Consider the following 25,896-nt stretch of genomic DNA (forward strand, 5'->3'; position numbering starts at 1 on the left):
ATATTTTTCTGATTTCTTATTATATGCTTTAAAGAGAAACTGTATAGCAATACATAAAAATAACATTACTGACCAGAAAACAGGAGAGAAGTTACCATTTAAAACTACCCTCACTGAGAAGATTCATCTGAGACAATTAAAATGGACATCACCCGGTGATTTCTAGGCCGTGTCATATGTGGTGACAGATGAATCTGCACAGATCCTGCCTGAGGTTACATGAAAAGCGTCAGTTCCTACCCTTAAGAGTTCATTTTCTACTGGGATCACAGAATATAATATAACTTTTAAGACTCTAAAATAAAATTCACTTATCTCTTTCTTTTGAGTAAGCTTTTCCCTCTCCTCTGGTCCCATGAATATAAAATGAAATTTTAAAAGATTTAAAAAAAATCATTAAATAAATAAAACATTTTAAAAAAACAGCGAAGAAAGAATCACTATGTACCATAAGTCAGAAGCAGACAGCAAAGATAAGATAGTGACTTCTTCTTTTGTAGGGGAGTGGGCAGATAGGGTTTCTCTGTGTATCCCTGGCTCTCCTAGAACTCGCTCTGTAGAACAGGCTCTCTTTGAACTCACAGAGATCTACCTACTTCTGTCTGTTTCCAAAGTGCTGGGATTAAAGGCGTGCACTACCAATGCCCGGCAGAAAAGTGACTTCTTAAGTGGATGGTCTCATGTTTAGATCTATATTGAGTCAAACTAAATGATGGAATGATTTTTATCATGAAGAAACTGTGCAGAGTGGCTGAATCTCCTCAATGTACTAATTGGATACACACAGTTAATGGGTTTCAAAAATACCAAATAGCCTTACCTCAGCACCACCCACGCAAATTCAGTGAATATGTTCAAGAATGAATAAATGATTTCATGGTTTTTGCCTGAGTATTATTTGTTTTTTTATTTCAAATCAAAAAACACATAATTCTATAAGAAACTGAACACAGAATGATAATTGAAGGCAGATTAACTTTTAATCAAGGAAAAACCTGGACTATTGTCATGAATCACTGAGGTCAGAGGCTCACAGACGGCCACTCTTAAACTTGTTCCCATAATTAACTCATTTCTTTTCAAGTTAGTTCTACATCTCTTTAATGGTACTTAGGTTATTTTGTTCATCAAACAAGGCTGTGGAATTACTGTTTAAGACATCACTAATGTATCATTTTTGGGTTTAAAATATGGTTGTCTACTCGCTTTAAAAAATTCTATTTGCTGCCAGGTAGTGATCGTGCAAGTCTTTAAATCCAGCACTCGGGAGGTGGATCTCTGGGAGTTTGAGGTCAGCTTGGTTTACAAGAGCCAGATCCAAGACAGGCTTCAAAAAACTACAGATAAACCCTGTCTCAAAAACAAAACAAATCAAATCCAAACAAAAATTCTATTTGCTATCAATAACAAATAAAAGTTCTAGGCTTTGAAGGGAAGTCCGTGACATATCATAAGATTGATGATTATTTCCACCTGTCAGCTTGAGTGTACTCTGCGAAACTCAATAGAAAAACAAATGAAGCCAATAAAAAGTACTTAATGATACCATTAACAAACTCAACATGTGGTAAGCACTGAAGATAAATATGCACAGTGTCACTTTCATGGGTTTCCAAATGCTTTTCATCAACAATGCAAGCCGGCTGAGAAATTCTGATGCTGAGGACAACCGAATTCTAGTTAGTGAAGGTAATTACATTTTTACTGAGGCTGTTACCTTTACGGAATTGTGAAGAGAACTGAGCTGTGTGGAACACTGCATATCCTGTTCCTAAGCCCACTACAGAAAGAAAAGTTCCGTATGTGTTCCTTTTCATGACTCTGGTGCTGAGTGATCCAAGTTCAGTCGCCCATTGGCAGAACTTTCCTGTCAGCTTCCTGGCACCCCGTGCCGAAAGTACAGAATATACTTCCAGAAATTATGAGTTCTTCAAGGAGTTGCAGAAATGGCAGTATTCTGATGGCTGAAATTATGGAGTACATTAGTATCTTTTAGTATTTTCATCATTATTATAGATTCGCTGAGGACAGTAGAAGGATCAGTTGAACTACCTTCATGGTCGCATCGGCAGGGCTTATTATATGCATTATATTACAAGTAAGGTCTAGGGAATAAAAAAGCTCAGGGTGGTTGCAAAGCAACTATGAGACCATCTCTGTTTAGAAAAGTTAACAGTGCTTAAAGAAAATTTGTTGTCTGATGAGAAGTTGCCCCATATTTCTGATTATTTTTTTAAATCCCCCTTTCTTGTTGGGGGATAAATCTTGAGTGACTCCCAAATGTTAGACGTGCCTGCACCTCTGAGCAACACACCAAATAACAGCATTTGTTTATTTGTCTGTTTGGGGTATGGTTATAATACTAGAATCTTGGAAGTAACACCCTATCATGTTGTCTTATCAGGTACACTGGTGTAGGAGCTCCTTCTGTATTTGTGTCGCTTTCATTGGTTGAATAAAGAAACTGCCTTGGCCTTTTGATAGGGCAGTACATAGATAGGTAGGGAAGACAGAACAGAATTCTGGGAGGAAGAAAACAGAGACAGGCAGATGCCATGATTCTCCCGCCCTAGATGGATGTTGGTTAGACCCATGCTAGTAAGCCACAGTCAAGTGGCGATACACATTAATGGAGACAGGTTAAACTAATATATAAGAGTTAGCCAATAAGAAGTTAGAGCTAATGGCCCAGGCGGCAATTTAATTAATACAATTTCTGTGTGGTTATTTAGGGGGTTATTTAAGCTAGCCAGGTGGCAGGACACGGCCGTTCCCCCTACAATAGTACACCTTCAGTCCTAGGATGGCAATTGGTAGAAGAAGGGCCTGTGATCAAATGCATGAAATGAATGCATCCTCAAACAAACCTAGAAGATCAAAGAACCAGCGGTGCAGCAGCCACCAGTCGTTTCCGTCCCCTCTAATTCCTTAGTCCAAAAAGAGCTGAGATCTTGTCTACACCCGACCTTATCACTTCCTGTCTCTACCGCCCAAGTGCTGGGATTAAAAGCACTGGCCACCACTGCCTGGTTTCTAAGGATTACTACTGCTAGCTCTGCCTGCAGATCTCCAGGCAAGCTTTATTTGTCAGAACACAAAAAATCACACACTCACACAACAAAGGTTTTGGTACAAGCATTTTGTACCAAAGGTTTTATAAGCATATTAATGAAACAGGGAGACCCACAGACCTGAAAACAAAAGGTATTTCAACCAAACATAAATAAATAAATAAATAAATAAGTAAAAGTGCTTACAAAGCTCTTGTAAAAATCTCTCTTTGAATATTATCAGGAATGATAGGATTTATAGATTGACTATTAATTATTTGATATAATAGCAAGGTTATAGAGAAGATTACAGGATATGTCTTTCCTGTAAAGCACACACACACACAAACAAACACATCTTACAATCTCCTCTATAGCAGTATAAATAAAAGCACACACGCATATGCAATTATAGATGCACGTTCATGTTTTGTCTGCCATTGGGTCTTCCTTGGATCAAACTCCTCAGGGATGGAATGATCTTTGTAAAAATCAAAGCTAATAATTTCAGTCTGCTCGATCCAAGAAACCTGTTAGAGCTGGCCACAGCTTAGCAGCAGCCCAGGACTGGTCAATACTCCCCTGAATCCATCATCTCTATTTAGAACCACAGATTACCAACAGTGTTCACACCCGAGTGAAGCAGGCACTCCCCTCTGCTTAGAATGTTGCTGCCATGTCCTTGCTCTTCACTCTGTTTACAAGTCAGGGTGGACATCCAAGGCATGACCCGTGTCACGCTGAAGCGTTGACACTTACGCGAGGGCTGTAAGCAAAGAAGCCAGCTATGCACACGTCTTGGGAACATGGGCTTTTCAAATAGAATAAAGACGAAATCAGATCATTATTCAATTCTTATTAAAAAGAAAGAAATGGAATGGGGGTATAACTTTGTGACTGCTAAGGAAATTGGTGAGCTGTTTTTCATTACTTTTACATGTCCTCTCTCATGTGTGTGCGGCATTCATCTCTGTGTGCATTATGAGTGTTCACCTAAGTCTAAATGCCCACATACGTGTAGATATGGATGCACATGAGTGGGAAAGGTGTATGCCAAAGCCACAGGTTGACTTCTTGTGTCCCCTGCTTGTTCTGATCTTATTCATTGAGGTCAGAGTCTCTCATCTGAACCAAGAGTTCATTGATGAAGTAGGCTTACATAGGGATCTAGTCTTGCACGTCTCCAGCTTTCCTGTGACTAGAATAACCGGTAAGCCATAAAGCCCAACCCGCACATATGTGACACCTTTCCCTGCAGTTTCTGTTTATACAGTAAATGCCATAACCACTGAGCATCTCCCGAGCCCTATACCAGCCTTATTATAGAATATATCTTTGGCTTTTTTCTTTCATTAAATAAATAGGCATGTGTATGTGTCTCTCTGTGTGAAGTGTACATATGTACATGCCTGTGGAGCCTAGGAAGGCATCAGATACCCAATAGCTGGAGTTACAGAGGTTGAGAGCTGACCGATAGGGTTGCTAGGAGCCAAATGCAGGTTCATGTGCCCTTAACTGCTAAGCGGTCAGTCCAGCACTATCTTTAGTTTTCCTGACCTCAATAACACAATCATGGTTTTTATTAAATTCATACTCAAGAATGATTTTAATAACACATAAATCATGTGTAAGTTGAAATACTTTTTTGAAAAATGAAAAAAATAAATTAATACAAGCCACCAATTTAAACTGAAGAAATAGCCATCCTAACACTATTAGAACAAACTCATTTTTACAATCCAATTTTATTTTCTTCTAAGCTCTAAGCTGAGTGTCAGTGGTAACTAGTCTTTAAGACAGATAAGTATCTTGGACCAGAGTAAAAATCAATATTCCTATGCTGATGAAGCCATAGCTAAAGGGCCAAAATTCAATCCCACAAACCACAGAATCTGGAAAACGCCCATCTATAATTTCTTTCCTTCTACTCTGGATTCAGGGCAGAAGAAGTACATGCTCAGTAAATGTTCCTTTTAAAGGAGGACTTTCTCCCTCTCACTGTTTCATAGATCTACATGTCTGATAAAAACCGCCAAGAGCATTAAAGTTTAATATATGAGGACAGAGTAGTATCCCCGAATGTGTAAATACATTACGTTGTGGACACTCTCAACGATTGACCTTGCTTATGAAGGAGATGTTGCCAAAAGTCAGTTACCATTAAGGGGTTCCACGATGGCTTCTCTGAACGCAGAAGCTAATTTAAAGAAACAATTTTAATGTGCAATTGAGCAGGCGTGCAATGCAGACAGTTCCTGGGGATGGCATATTTTATTTCCATTTGATAAGAAGGAGAAACTGTATTTTTGTTCTGCTTATATACCAGATGGTATGCCCAGAGGAAACAGACAGAAGGGGGAACAAAAAGCAAGTATACACTCTCAGATTGCTCAATAGAATCTTTGAATTACTTCCCACTGAAGGCAACTTCACATTTGTGGCACTTTTTAAAATTTATAAAATGCCTGAAGAAACATTATGTGAACAATGACACGCGTAGGGCTTTAGACTAACGGGGAAATAATCACTTGCCCCGGGTTTGTGGAGAAGCAGGAAACGGAACTTAGGTGGCTTCAACCACTACAATGCATAATTTCCACCTCGCCAGACTTGAGACCTTGAAACAGGTAATTGCATCTACCAAATGATTTTAATGTGTCTCATGAAGGTAAACAAAAGTGCTTTACCAACTAGGCAGGACATTTTCAGAGAATGGTGAACTAATCCACTTTGGGATGGTAGGGGTTATAAAACATGGCATGTATATTTGAGTATTCAGCACCCATCTCTGTTGCTTTCAATACAGGTAAAGCTGGGAACATTAAGCAGTGCTGTTTTGGGGAATAAGTTAGTCATGCATGAGCCCCAGGTTTTATCGGCTACAATTTTTGTTCATTCATCTTCTGTTACTAGGATTGGTGAGATTACATCATGTGACACATAACTTTCTGTGTTGATTCTAAAGTCGTACTAATCAGCCATAAGTCTTATACTGTCTTTTAAAATGCAAGCTTGTAAACAATGTCCACAGTGAAAGCCTCTCATGGTGGTTGGACAATTATTTTCTGCCAGATGTCTTCCAAATGAATTTTACTGCCACTAGACACAAAGTATCAAAAGCTTAAAAGTGTATTAAAGTGAAATTTGAAAAAATGTATGGTAATTAGTTCTCTCTTTGGCTGGCATTATTCTTGGGATAATATAACAAAACACAGTAAGACTATCTTAATTGCAGAAAATGATATTATCCCTTTAAAATTACAATGATTTCATATATATAAATCAGAAATTACATATATATATACACACACATACACACACACACACACACACACACAGACAAACAGAAATGTAAAGCAAAAAGAAACAGAGAGATAAACAGAGAGAGAGAACATATGAAGATTTATACTTTTAAGATTTTTTTGGTGATTTAACATACTTAGCACATGGTATATAAAAATAACTATTTGAAAATAAATAACAATTATTCAATATACTGTCTTTCCTGATTAAAGAGGATCTTTGTAGATCTAGAACTCAACTCTTGTGTAAACACCATTACTCATGGTGAGCTAATGTGAGTGCAGTTTGACAGCATTTGATAGGAATTTTCATCTTGAACTCTCAAAGCGATCATTACTGTGAATTACAAAGCATTTTTAAGCTTCTGAAATTTCTGCTAAAAGAATCAGCTAGTAGCACGGCTTGTGTAGGCTGTACTGTAGTTTACTGCTTTGTGGTATCTGCTTGAGGCCAAAGGGGAGGTCCATAATGACTTGGGGAGCTGTGGTTTGGAGAAAAGGAAACGGATCTTGAAAAGAGGTGGGAGAGAGGGATGTAGAGAGGGAGAAGAAATTACTTTATGATTTTTCTAATTTATGCTCTGATTTTCCTATTCAGGGAATGATTAAAATGACTACATGAGCTTTCCCTCTTTTCCAAATGTCAGGAGTTAACACTAACCTTAAGCTGACCTTGGTTGGTAGCCATGTCTTTCTCATTCATGAGAAAAATCTAGTTTATAGTTCATTTCCCCTAAAAATCTAGATCAGAGTAACTTTGGAAAGATACTAATTGTAACAAACATTGGCAATGGTTTATTATGGATTCAAGATGGTCTGAAATTCCTATATTTTGAAGAAAAAGACAACTGATTGGGCCTAATATCATTCAAATTCATCATGAATACACAAATTAAATGTTTCTCAAATAAGGAACCAGATTAAAGGGCCCATAATAATTCCTAAATGTCAAGACGTTTCTAAATCGTCGATGGCTATGACTAGGAGATATTTTTATGCTGCTGCCTCCCTCAAACGAGGCTATGCTCGTAGTGATTTCCAGTCATATTTCCCCTTTTGTTGGTTCAATACACTCTGAGCTCACGCATCAATAGGGAACAAATCAATGTTCATTAACACGGCGTTTTCAGCCACTTAATACAGCATGATGGCCCTCAGAACACTCACCGGTAATCTTCGCAACTCACTCACCAATAAAGAGTGTCAAGTATTTTTGAGGTTAAACAGTTTCATAAAAATTCATTGTGCAGCTGCTAATTCCTAATGGCCTGTTCTCATGAAAATAAAATTAAGAAAGCACAATAGATATGTACAAGGAAGTGCAGACAAAGTCAAGAGGAAGACGACTGGAATAGCATACTGCTATCAACTATTATAATTTTATTAGAATTTATGTAGATTAATTATTGAAAGAGTAATTTCTATAAAAAACATGTGTCATTGTTATGGTTAGCAAAATAAACTCTTAGCTGTCATTAGTATTGGCGTGAGACATTTATTAATTTCAGAGTAGAGAGTAAGTCTGTCAAGTTGATCACGTTTCCCCTTTTGCAGTGACTTCTCTGATTAGCTGAGGCTGTGCGGTCACCCTGCCTTCCCTGTGGAAAGTTGCGACAGTATCTTAAATATCACAAAACCTGGAAGAAGAGGTCACAGATCTACAGAGTATCTACACACTAACTTTGAAGCTGAGCCAGGGACCAACATGAATTTGAGGGAAAACCTCGATGAAGCTTGCAGCTGCCAGATGTAAGGAGGCGCCACCAACACATTAGTGGACTCTACTTCCTCACTGCCCCTGCGGTGTCGCAACAGTTAAATGTCCCAAAGTTTAAAACATTCAACACAGGTGTTAGTCATTTCTATAAACTTCATTGCAACAAAAATATTTATCGACTACTGTGCGCTAAACCAGAATTCATGGTGAATAGCCCAATAAAATTGTAAATAATAAGCAGATGTTCAAAAGGACATTTTATAAGTACTTAATCGTCTCATAGCTTCCCATGGTGTTGTTTTCCATTTTCAAAAATTGCCTATTTAAGTGTTCCATACGTGCGTATGTGAGCGTGTGTGCATGCATATTTTCACCTAAATGCTTCTAAATGTCCCCTTAACCTAAAAATTATCATTTCGACAATTATTAAAGTAAAAATGTGCTCAAATAATAGGTGGCCAAGTGTTTTATCTTTGCATAGCTAAGAAAATTTCTGCAGTGGTATAGCATAGACCATATCATGTTATAGTTTTGTTATGTTTTATGAGGGCGTTGTTTTCAGCACTCATTTTCAGGCAGAGTTAGAGCAGTACTGTAGTAGCAGTTCATTTGTATTTTAATAAAGAAAGCTTGCTTGAAGATCAGAGAGTAAAACAGCCCCATTGGTCAGTTGTACAGACCAGGCAGTGGTAACACACAACTTTTAATCCTAGTAGCCATACTAGTTGGCCATAAAAACTGGGAAGTGCATGTTCTTTAATTGCAGTGGTGCATGACTTTAATCTAGCCTCAGAGAAGATTATAAAGTGGAAAGACACAGCTCTCAGAATCAGTCTCATTCTGAGATTACTGGAGGCAGGACTACCATTTCGGACTGAGGTTGAGGTAAGTCAGTGATGGGCTGTTTTGCTTTTTCTGGCCTTTAGGTTGAACCCTAATTTCTCTGAGTTTTAATTAATCGTGCTTCACAGTACCAGAGAGAAAACTTCCTGCAGTCTCTAGGAGGTGTCAAGCTACTGGGCTAATCATCAACAGGAACTCCCACACACGTAGTTGCATCATTGAAGTACCCTGTACAATCATTTTCATTTGTTTCTATTTTTATCCGTGTGTGCACATCGAGGCCAGAGGCTGACATGGGGCATGATACTCTATTGTTTCCACTGAGTTCTATGAGGCAGGCTCTCACACCTCTCACTATGGTAAGAACTCACAGACTGGAGGCAGTGAGCCCAGGGGATTGGCCTGTCTTTCAATCCCAGAGGAGTAACAGTTGCACATAAACACACTCAGCATTTCTGTGGGGGCTGGGATCCGAACTCTTTTCATGTTTATTGGTCCAGCTACCTAATGAACTCTCTCTCTATTCCTAGAGTCAATTTTCTTATTTCTATTATGCAACCTCTACACTGAAGATAAAAATCAATGAGGTAGATCATTCCTACATGGTTAGAAGGTTTACCGTATTAACTTGACGTGAAAATGCTTTAGAGCTACTAAGATATTCTACACAGAAAACAAAGCTCATCAAAGTGACCGTGCAAAAAAACTCTGACAATAGTATCATCAAATAGTAGGACAGTTTCAAAGAAGCACTCCACCTGCTCTTAAAGCAGGCATATTATTACATAAAGAAGGTGGTGAATGAACAAATTAAATACAACTCTTAGAAGGGTGGACCCTGGGGTCAGGGATCACAAGAATTCATATTACACATATGTTGAATTGTCAAAAAAAATTCAATAAAGATTGTATGTCTAAATCACACACCACATAATGAAAACTTTCAATCCCATATGTGTAATAATTATGGTTGTGAGACCCCTTCACAAGGGACCAAGCCTGGTATGGCGCCTTACCTGCACACTTGGTTCTGGTGATCAGCGGTGGTCCTGGGAGCCCAGTGCCTCCTTCACCAGGTCTGGTGAGCAAAACACGGATCTCGTATTCTGTGTCTGGATCTAAATGCCATAATTTGTAGGTTGGAGCATTGACTGCATGGGTTTCTGTCCAAGATCCCGATGTCATTCGATACTCCACTTCTTTCAGGATAATGGGACCATCACCAATGATGGAGTTCGCATTTAGTTGGATCAGCAAGTAAGTAGGCCCAACGCCAAGCAGCTGGGGAGGAGCAATGGGTCTCGGTGGTTCTAGGAAAGACAGGTATGTGTACACTCCAGTTAGGCAAGAATTTAAACTTCAGAACAGAGCTATATTAGCAGCAACATATATATTATAAGTAAAGAAGTTCCATATAATATCCATATGTAACCAAAGGCTTAATAAACAATTTAGAAACACATGGTAAATGGGTTGGTGGCGCATGCTTGCAATCCCAACATAGAGGGTGCAGAGGTTGAGGGAGTACTGCAAACAGGAAGTCGGCATAGTGACCAGACTGAGGTAAGTGGTAGGACACATCCCCCAAAAAATGAGGGAAATGAAGGAAAGGGAGGAAGAAACAAAGGAAAATAAAATAAAATATAACATAGACAGCAATGATGTAGCAAGTATATTTTAAAGAGCTATTGGTTTTATGAAGGCATTTAGCCAGTTGAGCAAAAGACACTCATTTCCAGGAGAGAAAGTGACAAAGGCACAGCAGTAAACAGGGATATAAAAGGTGAGCTCTGATATCTTCTCTTTATTTATTTTTGCTTCTGCTCTTGTTTTGTTTCTTGCAACTTCAAAGTGCCAACAGATGAGCTAACGAGGAGTGCAGCAAGCTCGAAGGAAAGCTGGTGCCATACTCCCACGGCACAGAGTAGGAGATTAAAATTTACACCGAGAAGAAATCCCCAATCACTATATATCGCTGGCCCTCACAGCAGCATGGGATAGGCAATATGTCACTTATTAAGCTCAAATGTCAAAGGGACATTGCAATTTAATTTGGGGAGGCTTAAGATACTTTGCTTGACAGAAACTTTGGAAAATATTATTTCAACATCTGAACTTATGGAATGATGAATAATGCATTAGAACAGGGTTTCCCCAATGGCAATGTTGGTGAAAGACTGGGCTGTCTCTGGAGGACTCCACAGAGCTTGCTTTGTCTGCCCAGCCTTCCCACTGGAATACACAGCATAGGGGCCTCTTTAGTAGACTGTCACCATATGGTATTTCCTTTCAACTTCTGGACCATTCTCGCACTTCTCAGGAAATTGAAAGGTTTTAAAAGAAAGTATTAATCTTAATAAGGTGATAATCGTCCCAAAATTGATTGAAAAATGCGTGCTTAAGAGTCACAGGGAATCAGAAACAGGAAAGCTTCTAGCATCAACACAGTGCTCCGAGCCGGAGTGGACTGGAAAACAAGCAAGTCAAAACTACACAGAGAGTAACTTCTGAACTATTAATGGCAGTACAAAATGGGAGGGAGGCATTCCACAGAAAGAACCTCTACAGCCTAGGCAAGTTTAAACGGATCAAAAATTTTCAGATAGGGTTCACCATTTGGGTTTTATTTATGGTTTTTAAAAGGTTACTAACATAAAAATCCTTCTGAATCACAAATATCCAAAAAACTGGATCAAGACTATCTGGCCTGGATCTACAGACGGACAAAATGAGTTTTGAGAATGCGACTTCAAAGTTTAAGAGACTAAAAACGTACAACATATTCACTTATTACTGATAACAAAGTTCTGTACATTGGGTAGTCACGTCATATGAGGGGACTGCTGTTATTTTTAAATGGGAGTTGTATATTAAAAAAAACAGTTCACAGAAGTAAAGAATAGTAGCCAAAAATGGGCATTTCCGGAAATAACTATGAATATAAGTAGTTTCTTCTTATAATGGTCCGTCCATTAAGGAAATAGCTTTCAGACTGGCTGTCAAGGAGTAATGTAAGTTGTTATTTACCAGCCTCATATGTAAAGTGGGAACAAGCCTAACTCCTGTGTGTTATATGTGCCATAGGCATCCAACATTATTTCTACAGGAAGAAGTTCCTAATGCCTGCTCTGTAAACTATACCGCTACATACCTTTTCTAATGGATTGAAAAGAAAAATATTTACCAGTAATGGCTAAAGTTTTGTCCTAGGCCAACGATGGCCTGTTTCACTGAATTCGTATTCAGTGAAATTCACCTCAAAAGGAAACACTGGAACCATACCAACATTTTAGAGTTTTCGTTCCTCAGATAAAATAAGATAGAGGCTAATTTTAATTTATCCGAAAAAAAACTGCACTAATTAGCGGGACAACTTTCAACTCAGAGCTTATAAAACTGTTATTAGATGGGAAGACAGGAAGGGAATGCATTCTCTCCATGCTAAGCTGAAGTGGAACCAAGAGAAGAACATCCCAGGAAATGCCAATATCTCTCAAGCATTCTAATTAATTACCAATAGGCTGGACTGCTTATGTGTGTGTGTGTGTGTATCTGTGTGTGTCTGTGTGTGTGTCTGTGTGTCTGCGTGTGTGTGTCTGCGTGTGTGTGTCTGCGTGTGTGTGTCTGTGTGTGTGTGTCTGTGTCTGTTTTCAAGCCAAACAGCTCATCTACTGAGTAATTTCTGTTACAGTAGGAAACCGTGTTAAAGTCACAGGTCAGTGAGACTCTCCCACGAAGCAACAATGTCTCACTCATCTCAAGACTCACCAATGACCCGGAGGTCTGATATTTAACTCGATGAACAAAGAGAAAAAACATGGTAAATGCATGAAAAATTGCAAACCTTACTTAAACTACCACTGTTCGGATACTGCGAAACCTCACCCTATGTGTGTATTGAACGCTAGATCTCACACATTCAGAGTTTGTCCACAGCCACCAGAGAAAACAAACAACGGAAGAGGAAAGGAGATAGAAAGAAAGGGAAGGGGTGAGGGATGTGGGCAAAGTCAGCATAAACCAGCAGTAGAAACAAGCACAGGCTTTCTGTCATTTCTGTTGGAAACAATAACATATCAAATAAAATCTGGAGCCAGGAGGCCAACTTTCGAAAACAAAAGCCTTTGCAGTCATGACAAGGAGAACGTGAGTGTATTATTTAACTTTGCACAGAGTCTTTTCACAAGGAGACTATCATGGGAGAATCTAAGAAACTAAATTTCTAAAATGCACCAACAGACTCTGTGTGATGCTGTTTGTGTTTGCTCTCCTGACCACCCCCCCCCATATAAACAACTTAGAGCTAGAAATTAATCTTGGATCTAGTGGCGTGTGTAAGTGAAGTAATGAGTTTGATGTATTGTGTGCCCTGGCCTGAAGAACGGCAACAGCACACTGACCAGGTTGATTTTACTTGCTATGGTCAAATATGCAAAACTAGAACAGTCACTAGTCAAAGACTAGCTCAAAGCTGGAACTGTCACAATATGCAAAGCAGCTGAGAAGCACATACATTGGTTAACGGCATGATTATAAGTGAAATTCACATTAAGGAGACTAATATCCCTCCACGTAGTAAATTTTTGATGTTGGTGGTAAAAAGAAACCTTATATTAGCATATGTATTTTGTTTTTGGACTCCAGAGAACCAGGAGATTTATTTATAAAATCTCTATTCATTTCAATAAATTATGCATGAATTTTAATCAGTTAGCAAATGAACAAGTAATTGTTTTGCAGCAATGCTAATATTCTTCATAACTTAATATGCTCCTAGACCCAGAGGTGTGGTGCAAATAAATCCCAAATGTACACTAGGTATCAAGTGAAGCATGCAATCCTCAAAATACAAGATAAACTTTGCCAACGTTCCCAATTAACTTTCCATTAATGACTTACATTCATTATTCTGGAGCCAAACTATGATGAGAAAATCCCAATTATATATTCAACCTGCTTTACTTTTTTCATATCTGAAATAATGTTTAAATGTCTTGAAATCAAGAAAGCCACTATGAAAGGATATTCTCCCTCAATTATTCCTATTGTAATCGTTTGTTTTTAATGTGTCAGTTATCAAAATCAAGTCAATCAATAAAACTGCAAAACTCAGAAACAGAAGCCAGAAAGCTGGAAAATGTCAGTAACATAGGAAGTGTCAAGGCAAAAGACACTTCTATGTCCATCTTTTGAAAAAGGTAAATTAAAAGTTTGTCTCAGTCCTATCTGCTTCCCCATTGTTTTATCTCTTTGTCGGGAGACAGTGTCAAAAGGAGCCCTAGGTTAGCACTCCTACCATAGAAACTGCTTGGGCGTCACATTAGTGTCCTCTGACCACTGTCACAAACCACAGCAAGTCTTTAATAAACTCGGCCTCTTAGAGTATTTGAAACCAGAAAATTAAAACTAGTAAAATGCAGGAGAGAAGCATGGTATCAGGAAGGTTCCTGCCTCACAAAGAGTCTAGATAAAACTTGATACTTATTTCTCCCATCTTCTGGGAGCTGCTGGAGGTATGGCCGTTCCAGCACATTCCTGCAGTCGCTGCTGTGCTATGATGTCCTCCTCACTTAAGCTCTACACAAAGTCAAATCTCCCTGTTGCCCACTAATGCAGAGAGTTTGGTTTTCATGAGGAGCCATGTGAAAGACGCCAGGTTATGTGACCATTTCAAATTCTCTAACATGACCACATATAGCAAACACTGCTTTACCACTGTCGGCCCCGACGTGTAGAGAACATAGTAAGTCTGGAAGGCATTTTTCCGTTGACTGCAGATACGGAAAGTGGTTTCCTCCCTCCTGGAAGATTGTTCATGTCTCCTACTTCCAAGTGGCCAAGAAGGCTGCAAACTGGCACTAATGTACGTGAGAAAATTTTACAGCTATGTTGAAAGCAGTGGAAATATAGGAAGTTACTTAAGCTATATCAATATATTTTACCTATTTAACTGTTTTCAAAGAAACCAAAATCAGAGCAGATGCTTTTGTTTTGCTTTGTTTTTCAAGACAGGGCTGTCTTGGAACTAGCTCTGTAGAACAGGCTGGCCTCAAACTCACAAAGATATGCTTGCCTCTTTCTCCCAAGTGCGGAGATTAAAGGCGTGCACCACCACCACCAGACAAGAGCAGATAGTTGCTAAGGGACTACTGGTACCATTGCCCTTTGCCATATGTAAACTCCCATGAGACTCAACATAAGAATATTTACATGGAGACAGACTATTTTTTTTCCAATTTCCTAACATTTGATGAAATGAAATGTTCAGTTCAAAGTCAATTTGATTTTTTTCAACTTATTATTTCTTTCTGGAATGTGAATCCACTTCTAATTTTTGCTAAATGATAGATTCGCATGTTCGTGTTTGCTCCTGTAGTCTACTGGATGTCTAATCAAGGGGGACACACATCAGAAACTCACAGAAAGAAGAAAGGCGTTGCCGCACCGCACTTATTAGCTTAGTTGTGACCTCCCTATGGGAGATTTAAATCATTTGTAATTGTGGCTCAACGGGCTAGCAACCCAATGGCACTTGAGTATCTCAAGATCCTTAAAGTAAAATCACAACTTTGAAGCACATGCCTTACACCCCCTGAGAAACAGAAGCCAGGTCATTCATAATTAGAATCATGCTCTTTGTACATTAACTATCAAGTATGTGACAATAGAATAACCTACATTGGAAGTATAGAGTATGATGTAAATTGATGCTCACTTAGCAAGGCTTTCGAGTTCCTATTTTATGAGCTTAACCTGGGCATAATTACAAAATACATAATGCTGCCCCACGCTATCTCATAATGCTATTCATTCACTACTTTTTGACACTTGACTTCTCAGGGCTAACATATTCATTAGGCAGTCACAAAATTTCTCTATTTCCTTTTGTCCACTCTCCTCCAATACTTACTAATATGAACGAGGTTGCCAGCAATGTTCACAGATTTCCTTCCACAAAACTTAACTCACCATATTTAACATGTGGAAATTCTTAATCTTAAGTTAAACAAGTTTTAATTGAAAACCCTGTTTAAGCTTCAGCAGTCTAACTGGTGCATATACACACTCAAATCATATTACTCATCTAATTCAAATGCTTGACTCACATGGGCCATGAAGGACCAGAAAGACACAGAACTTAAGTAGGCCAAATCTGAAGGCTCTATGCCACCGAGCACACCTCACTCAAAGAGACCTATTGCAACGGCTGTCATCCCCATGAAAAGTAGATAGCTATTCTGAGCTACAGGTAGAGTATGGCTTCACAGGCACTCAAGTTTTTTCCATTAATAACTTCTGTGAGCCACGAAGCACAAAGGCACGATGTCGAGCAATAAGCAATGACACAGCAGCTTGTGCTGACCTGAATTCCATCACTTACTTCCCCACTTCAACAAAGAGCAGCGGCTACAACTTCAATAGTGCAAGGTTAACCATTTATTGACTCAAACAGGCTAGTTCAGAGCCAAGGAGGCAGAGAGAAATGAGCGTTCATGTGTATAGCTTCCACAATCCCAGACAAGTAAACGGGGTGATTTCTGGAAAACAATCTTTCAACACACGGAAGAATGGGAAAAAAAATGTCTTGGAAAATAAAAACGAATTCCCTTCTATTATGAGGGAGTTTAGGATGTTTTCTAGAACAACACTTGAACATGAACCATAGTTAATTAACAGTATTGCATTATGGTTGAAGTATGAGAAACCTTACTATTCTGGCTAAGTCTCTGCCAACTTGACAATAGCGGGAATTCTCTAAAAGGAGGAAACCTCCATTGTGAAAATGCCTCCACAAGACCCAGTTGTAGAGCATCTTCTTAAATAGTGATTGACGGAAGAGGCTCCAGCCCATTGTGGGTGGTACCCTCCCTGGACTGTCGGATCTGGGTTCTGTGAGAAAGTAGGCTGAGCAAGGCACAAGGAGCAAGCAAGCAAGCAGCATTCCTCTGTGCCCTCAGCATCAGCTCCTGGCTCCAGGATACTGAGCTGCTTGAGTTCTTGTCCTGACTTCCTCCACTGATGAACAGAGATATGGAAGTGAGACAAATGAACCCTTTCCTCCTCAGTTTCGTTCTGATCATGGTGTTTCATCACTGTAATCATAACCCTGAATAAGAAGGTTACTTTTCAGGAACTAGAGATATATTTCAGCATGTTTACCTAGGGTGCAGGAAGCCCTGGATTAATCCCCAGTGTCACATAAATCCAGGCATGGTGATGTGTGCATTTAATTACAAAACATGGGACATGGAGGCCAGAAGACCAAGGCTTCAAAGTTAACCTTAGCTAAATGCTGACTGGGAGCTGAGGCGCAAAAGCTTTTTCATGCATACACATTCTAAACGGCACACAGATGAAATGGAGAGGAAGAGAGGTAGATAGAAGTTACTAGTTTTCCTTTTGAAATAGAACTATTATTCACCTAAGTAGAAAAACTAGTTGGCATCAGAAGAAGGAAATTTTCCAGCATCCAACAGCAGGGACTGGATTCAGTGAAGCCCACATGGGTTAGCTTTCCCTTTCATTTTTGTAATGCAATTAAGAATTGTACATGGTCTACAGAATTTCTCTTCCTTGTTTTTATTCACAGCACTCCTGAAAAACCTTGAATACCATAGTTACCAGTGACCAAACAGTTAGATGATGATATTTCTAAACTATCTGCACGGGCTTTACATGCTCCATGAAGACTGTGCACGCCAAACTTCAGTCTCAGAAGGAAGACGTGGGGATTTCTGTTGTATTAAGTTTGTTTTCTGAGGCTGAAATTAAGCCCTCAGAAAGGAAGATTTACTAGTTCCTACTTTGAATCAACCATAGAGCTGGCCAATTGTTCTGACATTGATACACAGCACCTACAAAATGTTACTATTTAATTAAAGGAGTTAGTTGACTGGAACCAAAGAACACTTTCTCAGCAATTGCTCAGTGACCAAGTGGCAACCCATGATTTATCCAACTTGTAAAAAAAAAAAAAGCCACAACAACAGACGTAACCATAATAATTCCTTTTCATTTTCAGGTCAAAGATGACCAATTAAAATGTTTTTTTAAAGCTTTCTCTTAGAAAAATTTTCTGTGATATATTTCTTAATGTGAATTATACTATGAATCAGGATAGGTTGTAACATAATTATACTAATATTAGAAAATGTATTTGCATGTGTATAAAATTATAATATATGTGATAGAATTATTGATATGATATAATAAATGTTATGTCATATATTATAATAAGATATGTTATAATATATATAGTGGCATTTCATTCAATTTAATAAATAAAGCTTTCCTGAAGATCAGAGAGTAAAACAACACAACTGGTCAGCATTACAGACCAGGCAGTCATAACACACACCTTTAATCCCAGTTGTCACACTAGATTGCCACAGAAACCAGGCAGTGTATGTCTTTAATCTGAGTGATGCAGACCTTATTCACAGAACTAGAAAGGATTATAAAACAGGAGGAAACAGCTTTCAGGCTCAGGCTCATTTTGAGGTTTCCTGGAGGCAGAAACACCATTTTCAGACTGAGGTCGAGGTAAGAGCCAGTGGCTGGATGCTTTACTTTTCTGGTCTTCATGCTGAACCCCAATATCTGTCCCTGAGTTTTTATTAGTAGTGCATGAATAATGTATCATATCTTATGATACACTGTAGTATAATGTAAAGATATGTTGTGATATCTCACATATATATCATATACATACAATATCTCACATGTACCTACATATACACATATATATGTGTGTGTGTGTAGTTAAGCTGAGAAGGAAATTCTTAGGCTAAATTTCCACTCTCCATATTAAGGAGTGTCTCTCCACCTCCATTCAGTGTGATGTGAAGGATCAGGTATTTCATCTCCATGACGCTGCTCTCTCATGCAGCCTGAAGTGCTCAAATACAAAGAATCACTTTGGTGATGAAACTGTCAATTTTGCATACTGGATTTTATATCCTATGTATTACCATGATGTTTTAGTCACCGCGATTTGAAAACATTGCGGCAATCACTTTAATACCTCCTTGAAATACAAAGGCACAGAGCAGTGTGGCCTTTTAGAGGTGTCAGCAAAATCTAGAGGCAAAGTTCGTATCTAGGGTATAGGTAAAAATGAGGGAATTGTTGACATATAAAGCTTATTACACTGTGGTACGAACATGAATTTGTATCTCATTTTGTCAATAAACTACCCTTTTTCCTGTTTACAATCTATGCAATGAATTGGCTCAGAATTTTCAATTATTACAATAACTTAATAGTTTTACTAAACATTTTTCAACGTTGTAATCCACATGGCAATCAATGACACGTTATAATAAAATTATAGGGGATTCTGAAGGTGTCACATGGTAATTGATACAGAAGCTGTCTCCTATTGTAGTTTAATTCCTCATGTTAGCTTTGTCAGAGCTCAAACTGCTTCCAGCATTTCAAGGAAAGAACATCCAGGTAGTTCCGAGAATAACAATCAACTTGGTAGTAAAAGTAGAAAACCCATCAAGTCTACACTGAGTCCCCTGTAAGTCTAGAGACATAAACGGGTCACCAGATCACAATCTCATCAGTCACCTTTATGAGGGAGAAGAAGAAAATATACAGTGGGAGGATGGAGAGGAACTGGAACAATTGCAATAAATGTCAATTTATTGCAGTAGTATGTTCAATACACCTAGAGCACACAGCACAGGCTTTCAGTTCTTTGTTCATTGGGACAAAAGATACGGAGTACAAGAATGTCGTTTATATTCATTTTATATTGATATATAGTAGAAGACAATGAATGGCTTAATCTACTAAATTTGTTTTAATTTTTACAATGTTATGATCTCTCTACTGTATTATAAACAGACATATTTATACCTACATGTACATGTGATGTATATGAGTGAATTCAAGAAAAATATTATTGGGGGATATTCTGAATATTTTACATGTAAAAAATATATTAAGATATCCCATGAGCTGGAACCTCAAGTTTGTGGAGTTTTAATGAATTCCATATCAAGTGTAACCAAGTACACTGTATGTCAACTTGTTCCTGGGGATAAACACTCTATATGGTGTTAAATCACTGTAATAAAATATGTGTTAAATATATGTTCATGATAAAATGCATCATTTGTGCTCATTCCAAAGTGGTTAAAAATGATACATGAGGTATTCATGCTAACAGAGCATTGCACAGATGGCTTCCACTTCCCTTCTCCCCGACTATAGTGGCTGAGATTACTAATGAAATCAGGAGACACTGCAGACAATGGTGACAATTAGTTCCAGAAAGGCATGCAAATTCCAGGATTTACTTGCCCCAGGTCACTAAGATATGTGATCATTAGACTTTTATTTTTACATAACTTAGGCGGGTACAACATAGGTTCTTCATGAAGGAAGAGAAAACAGTTATTTCCTTCTAATGCAACAGATGGTGGACTTTGTTTTTTGTTTTTATGAAAATAATCCTAATGACAAAGTAAAGCCAACTAAACAAGAACATTACCTAAGAGAGACATGTGCACTGTCTCCCTAAGAGAGCAGACTTTATAGAAATACTAGTAACTCTAAGACAGTTAAAAATTTTAAATTATTTTCATTTCAAAAAGCACAAATCAATGTTAGAAAAATTACATGGTGAAATAAACTGTATTGTTGGTTTATTGAGTCCAACATAATTTTGGAAAAACTTTCATCACATATACATTTATCACAAATAATGAACAAAAGCAACTGTCAAACATTTTCTCCAGTTGAGAATCCATAATGACAGTAATAAGCATAGTAAAACTTAAATGATGCATTCTATTGTTTTTTTTTCTCTACGGGTGCTGGATTATCATCAGGAAACAGTGTTTCCGGTGAGAAGAGAATACATCAGCTAGGGTCAGTAACTCAAGGTAAGCTGGTCCTAATGACAGCTGTTTAGGTGTTCGAAGTAACGATCAGAGATGAGATGATAGATTCTTATGCACAAGTGCTTAAAGTTCCTCAAGAAGGGGGAAGCATTTAACAGGAATGGCAATGTGAGTGAGGCTATGGAATGTTTAAGAGACAGAGGGCATCTACTGGAAAGTTCTTTATTCAAAAAGGAGACTGTTCCTGGAAGGTACTCAGTTACAGCTCCAGGAACTCTTGAGTTCTTTCACACGTAAGACCAGAAAGGTGTTCATGAGTGTGTCTGTGTGCATGTGCTCCCACTTGTGTGTGTGTGTGTGTGTGTGTGTATGTGTGCGCACGCATACACACACACATACACATACACACATGCCATCTCTTCAAAGGATACATGCAGAGTTTCCTTGCAAAATTTGGAGCATGTTGCGTTGACTTTCAACTTCCCAAATTATGAGCTAAACTAGTTTTCTTTCTTTACAGGGACTTAGCCGAGAACGGGTCATTATAGCAACGGAAAACTGATTACCACCATCCTCCAATTCCATGAATACTTTTTTGAAGGCCAAAAACCCATGTTCCCAATGGTCCGGATGCCATCAAAAGTAAAATCACTAGACAGAGTTGTATAATTAAGTGAAATCAGGAGCTAAGCAAAAATAATTACACACTACTGGATAAAGTAATAGCTTTGTTGACATACTAAAGGTGTTTAATCATGTGAAAGGCTACCAGATCAAGGACATTTTACACTAATGTCACATCGTAACGCGATACCAATATTTAAAGTACTGAAACACCACAAACAATGGTAAGTACTCTGATCAATATGAGACAAAGAACTAAGAAAGGAAGCCTGCTCTTTACATAGTGTGAAGAGGAGAATAGAGTGTGTTTCCTTACAATTTTTCTTTTTGCATTTTCATCCAGTGACATTCAGCGGTTTCCATACTATAAGTGAAGGACACCATTCCTGAATCCAAAGTCTTAGGCTTTTTAAATTTTGCAACATACATCACTGCGTCTGTGTTTTGAGTTTGAGTGATGGCGTTAACATTGGACATGTTAGGGCAGCTAACTCACAAATCAGATATTGAAGAACACATGTAGCATTGCCAGAAAAGCCTGATAGTTTGCTCAAAGGTATTAATTGGTGCCTGGAACTTTTCTTCCCTCTCTCAAAAGTTATTTTGTTTTTTCAGATATAAATGAAAAACATATTAAAATGATAAATCTCTTCATTTTAGTTCCCTCTGAATAAAAGCACATGTCACTTTAGTGATAAAGATATAAGTAACCCAGTTAGAAGATGTTCAAATCATAAGAAAAATGTACTAGGGTATGTGGAGTATACTAGATTTTCTGTTCATTCCATTATTAAAAACATAACATAAAAACGAAACAGAGGTATTCAATAGAATCATCACTGGGGAGTGATAGCACCCCACAAATTCTCATTTAGTACTGCAATTAGGAGGCTGGGGTTGCTCCAACCCTTGAAGTTTCAGTGACCTCAACCGTGCCTCAACAAGAGACAGAAAGAGACTTCTGCAGCATCTCACAAAAGACCAGGCATCTCGCCCTCTGACTGCTGGAGCCTGGAATACTTCTTGGGGATTAAGACTAAGTATGTTACATTTACAATTAACTGGAAAACCTATCAGAGCCTAAGTGCCAGGAACGTGCACACAGAGGTTGCCAGATGTTTCTGATCTGCAGGAGTCTAAATCATTTTAAGCTGTTCATTCTAAGATATCCCAGAACAGGGCCAAAGTGTCAATGGCACAGAAAAAGCATCCCCTGGGGACTTCCAAATTCTGCAACACAGAAATTGTGCCACAATGTAGAATGAGTAGATTATCCCAGCGATGTTTGTGACATTTTAATGTACACCTTTAGATAGAGTGTAACATCAAGTCTGCCAAAGGGTAATACACTATGAGACTGGGAGTATATAATATTGTTTATAAAAAGAAATAACGAACAAGAGAGTCTGAGAATTTTATTTCAAATGACCACACTTTGTTGAGCACAGCCAACGAGGGAGCTTTTCTTTTGTAGAGATAGAGTTTCTCTGTGTAACATCCTTGGCTGTCCTGGAGCTGGCTCTTCTGTACACCAGGCTGACCTTGAACTTAGATCCACCTGCCTCTGCCTCCTAGGTGCTGAGATTAAAGCTGTGCACCACCACTGCCCAGTATAAGGAACTTTTCAGCATTAATATTAAATTAAGTTTAATAAACTAGGAATAAGTTGGAGAGATACTCTTATCTAGTAAGTAATGTAACTTCAGATAACAAGTTGTTCTCCGCCACCAGGGAAGTTCTAAAACAAAAGAATTCCATCAGGAGAAATAACCCCCAGTTCATAATTTTCATCAACTGATTTCAAGCTACTTTCTCCCTAGACTATAGCAGAGACTACAGGGCTTCCTGGAATCTGAAGCAAGTGCACACAGATGTACAAGAGTACACGTGAGTATGCATGGGTATATGAGGACATGTTTGTGTTTCTTTTAGTTCACCAGGATCGGGGGAAATGGTGAGGAGGTCACTACAATCACTAAAACGCCTGCCACTTGATATAGAGAAGATAAGACAAAGTACCTGTTCCTCTATGGAGAATAAGGGAGGCAAAAGTGGTGGATCTGAGTTCTAACGCTACTTGGGAGGGCAATATAAGATTACGAACAATACCCCGATAGAGCTTAATAAAGCTGTATGATAAAAACCAGAGCAATTAAATTGTGGGGGAAGGTAATAAAAAGGTTCATTCACCATTCACATTTATTAAATCTGGCTATCAGAAGTGATATCTTAATTCCTCCCCATGAGTTCAGAGAAGTCTTGTCGAATTTTATGTATCCATGATGAAAATAAAGCAATAGCTGTGCTAAGACCTGGAGCACAGCGTGGGCCACGAACCAAGTCTGTTTATCAGATTCAAGTTCCTTAAGGATCAAGAATATTAATGTTTTGTTACTGAACTAGATAAAAAGTGTACATAAAACATCTGTCACCCCATATAGCACATTGTAAATAAATTATTGATAAGTTCTTTTGATGGTACCTTACACTCAACACGTCTGCTTTATTAAATTTACTAGAGAGAAGAATACATGCCATTATCTCCTGTTATGTCATTCAGCTATTGAAATAAACTGAGTGAACAATTACACTACTAAAGAGAAAAAGAAGATTCTAAAAAATCAAGATGAGAGAGGAGAGGGGGAGGGGAGAGAAGGAGAAGAGAGGAGAGGAGAGGAGAGGAGAGGAGAGGAGAGGAGAGGAGAGGAGAGGAGAGGAGAGGAGAGGAGAAGAGAAGAGAAGAGAAGAGAAGAGAAGAGAAGAGAAGAGAAGAGAAGAGAAGAGAAGAGAAGAGAAGAGAAGAGAAGAGAAGAGAAGACCCTGGGGACATGCCTCATTGATTGACAGGTCATTTCAATAGAAAAGTCAAAGTTCCACGATTCACTAATTCAGTCCCAAACAGATCCCCTTGGATGAGAATAAATGAGGAAGAAAACAGATTATTAAAAATGTTTTGAACGTTATTGAAGGAAAGCCAGGTGGGGGTGGGGTGAGGTGGGGATCACAGAAGATAACAGAGTAACAGAAAATATAACACAATACAGTGTTGAAGATGTACTGATCCAGAACTACATAGGCAACTGCTACTGTCTATTTGTTTTATCTGTTCAGTTGGGAACAACCACAATGATAACACATGTTAATATATGTTATCACTTCTTAAAAGCATCAGATCTCATCAGTGAATAAATCTATGCGTGTGTTTGCCCATGTGTGCATGCATGCCTGTGGATACTAGAAATCAGCACTGGCTGACTTCCCTGTTGCCTCTACCTGAACTTTTGACACAGCATCTTTCCACTGAACCTGGAGTTGGAGCTACAGTGGCAGGTCAGGAAACCCTGAGGACTCTTTTGTCTGTGTCCCCAGGACAGGGGTTACAGGCAGACACTGCCTGCCATGCTCAGCTTTTAAATGGGAATGGAGATCAGGTCCTCTTGCTTGGACAGAGAGTCTTTTCCACACTGCGTCACTTGCCTAGATCCAAGACCGTTTTGATGTTCATAACAAAGCATGGTTTGCTATTTAAAGGAAATTAAAGAAATGGCGAAATGGGATAAAAAGCATGGTAGTGTTGAAAATCAGTTCTATTAAAGTGGATACATTGAAGTTTCTTTTTTTTTTCTAAGAACCACAGTAAACATAATGCCAGCAATAGTGCACATTTCCATTGCTCAGTGGAAAGGAATGTGCTGAAAATGATAAAGGGATTCCTCAAAAACAGTTTCAATGTATCCTTCCCTGACCCAAAACCATCTGATCAAGGTGCTGCTAACAGGAAAACACTCTATTTTCACTCTTAAAGCAAGAGCATCAGCATTAGCTGTTTGTACTCATTAGAATTAACAAGATACTTTTAAAATACATGGATTTTTTTTCTATTTTGTAAATCTATGACCAAGTCTACAAGCACTGTAAGACCAGCTCCATAGAACACTGGAGGCTCAGAAGGATGAAAGGTCACTGATAGATGGCCCAGTGCATTTTTATGAGATAAATTCAATTATAATCGCTGCAACTATTCCAGCCACAACTTAGACATAGAATCCAATTATCCATTTCATTTTCATTTATACCTCATGGACTAGATCATTTATCATGTTTCATGATAATGATCAGAAGACACAAGGAAAGTGATTTCTGGAGGTAACAAATTACCTACCATATTAGCATAGCTTACAAGTTCCTGTCAACATCCACTATGCAGAAATATGAGGTAATTAAATTTACAATGTGCAGGAGTGTTTGATATGCTACTGGCTTCCTTCACAGCTGCCAAAAAGCCAGGTTGCTAAATGTAGCCAACCTGTTTGGTTGCAAATCAGGAATCATTATGACCCAGAACTCCAACAGGTACAGTCTGCTGGGCTCAAGTTGCTGAGATGTATCTTTCATCATTTGGTATTATTACTTCTTGCCACGAAACTATCCATCATGACTGCGTAGACAGGTTGGAATGATAGTCCTGGACCCTCACGTTACTGCTCCTTGAACTCCGTCTCATC

At 38.5% G+C, this 25,896-nt stretch overlaps 1 protein-coding gene across 11 annotated transcripts in view; it reads right to left on the reverse strand.

Moving 5' to 3' along the window:
- Ptprk (protein tyrosine phosphatase receptor type K) overlaps positions 1-25,896 on the reverse strand; it is a 527,882-nt gene that overhangs the window by 204,992 nt on the left and 296,994 nt on the right. For all 11 annotated transcript variants that reach the window (XM_075946829.1, XM_075946790.1, XM_075946757.1 and 8 more), the window contains exon 7: positions 9,929-10,222. In XM_075946829.1, the coding sequence (XP_075802944.1) occupies positions 9,929-10,222 (294 nt within the window). The remainder of the gene's footprint in view (positions 1-9,928; positions 10,223-25,896) is intronic.

This window comes from Microtus pennsylvanicus, chromosome 1, assembly GCF_037038515.1.
Source record: "Microtus pennsylvanicus isolate mMicPen1 chromosome 1, mMicPen1.hap1, whole genome shotgun sequence".
Lineage (NCBI taxonomy): Eukaryota > Metazoa > Chordata > Mammalia > Rodentia > Cricetidae > Microtus > Microtus pennsylvanicus.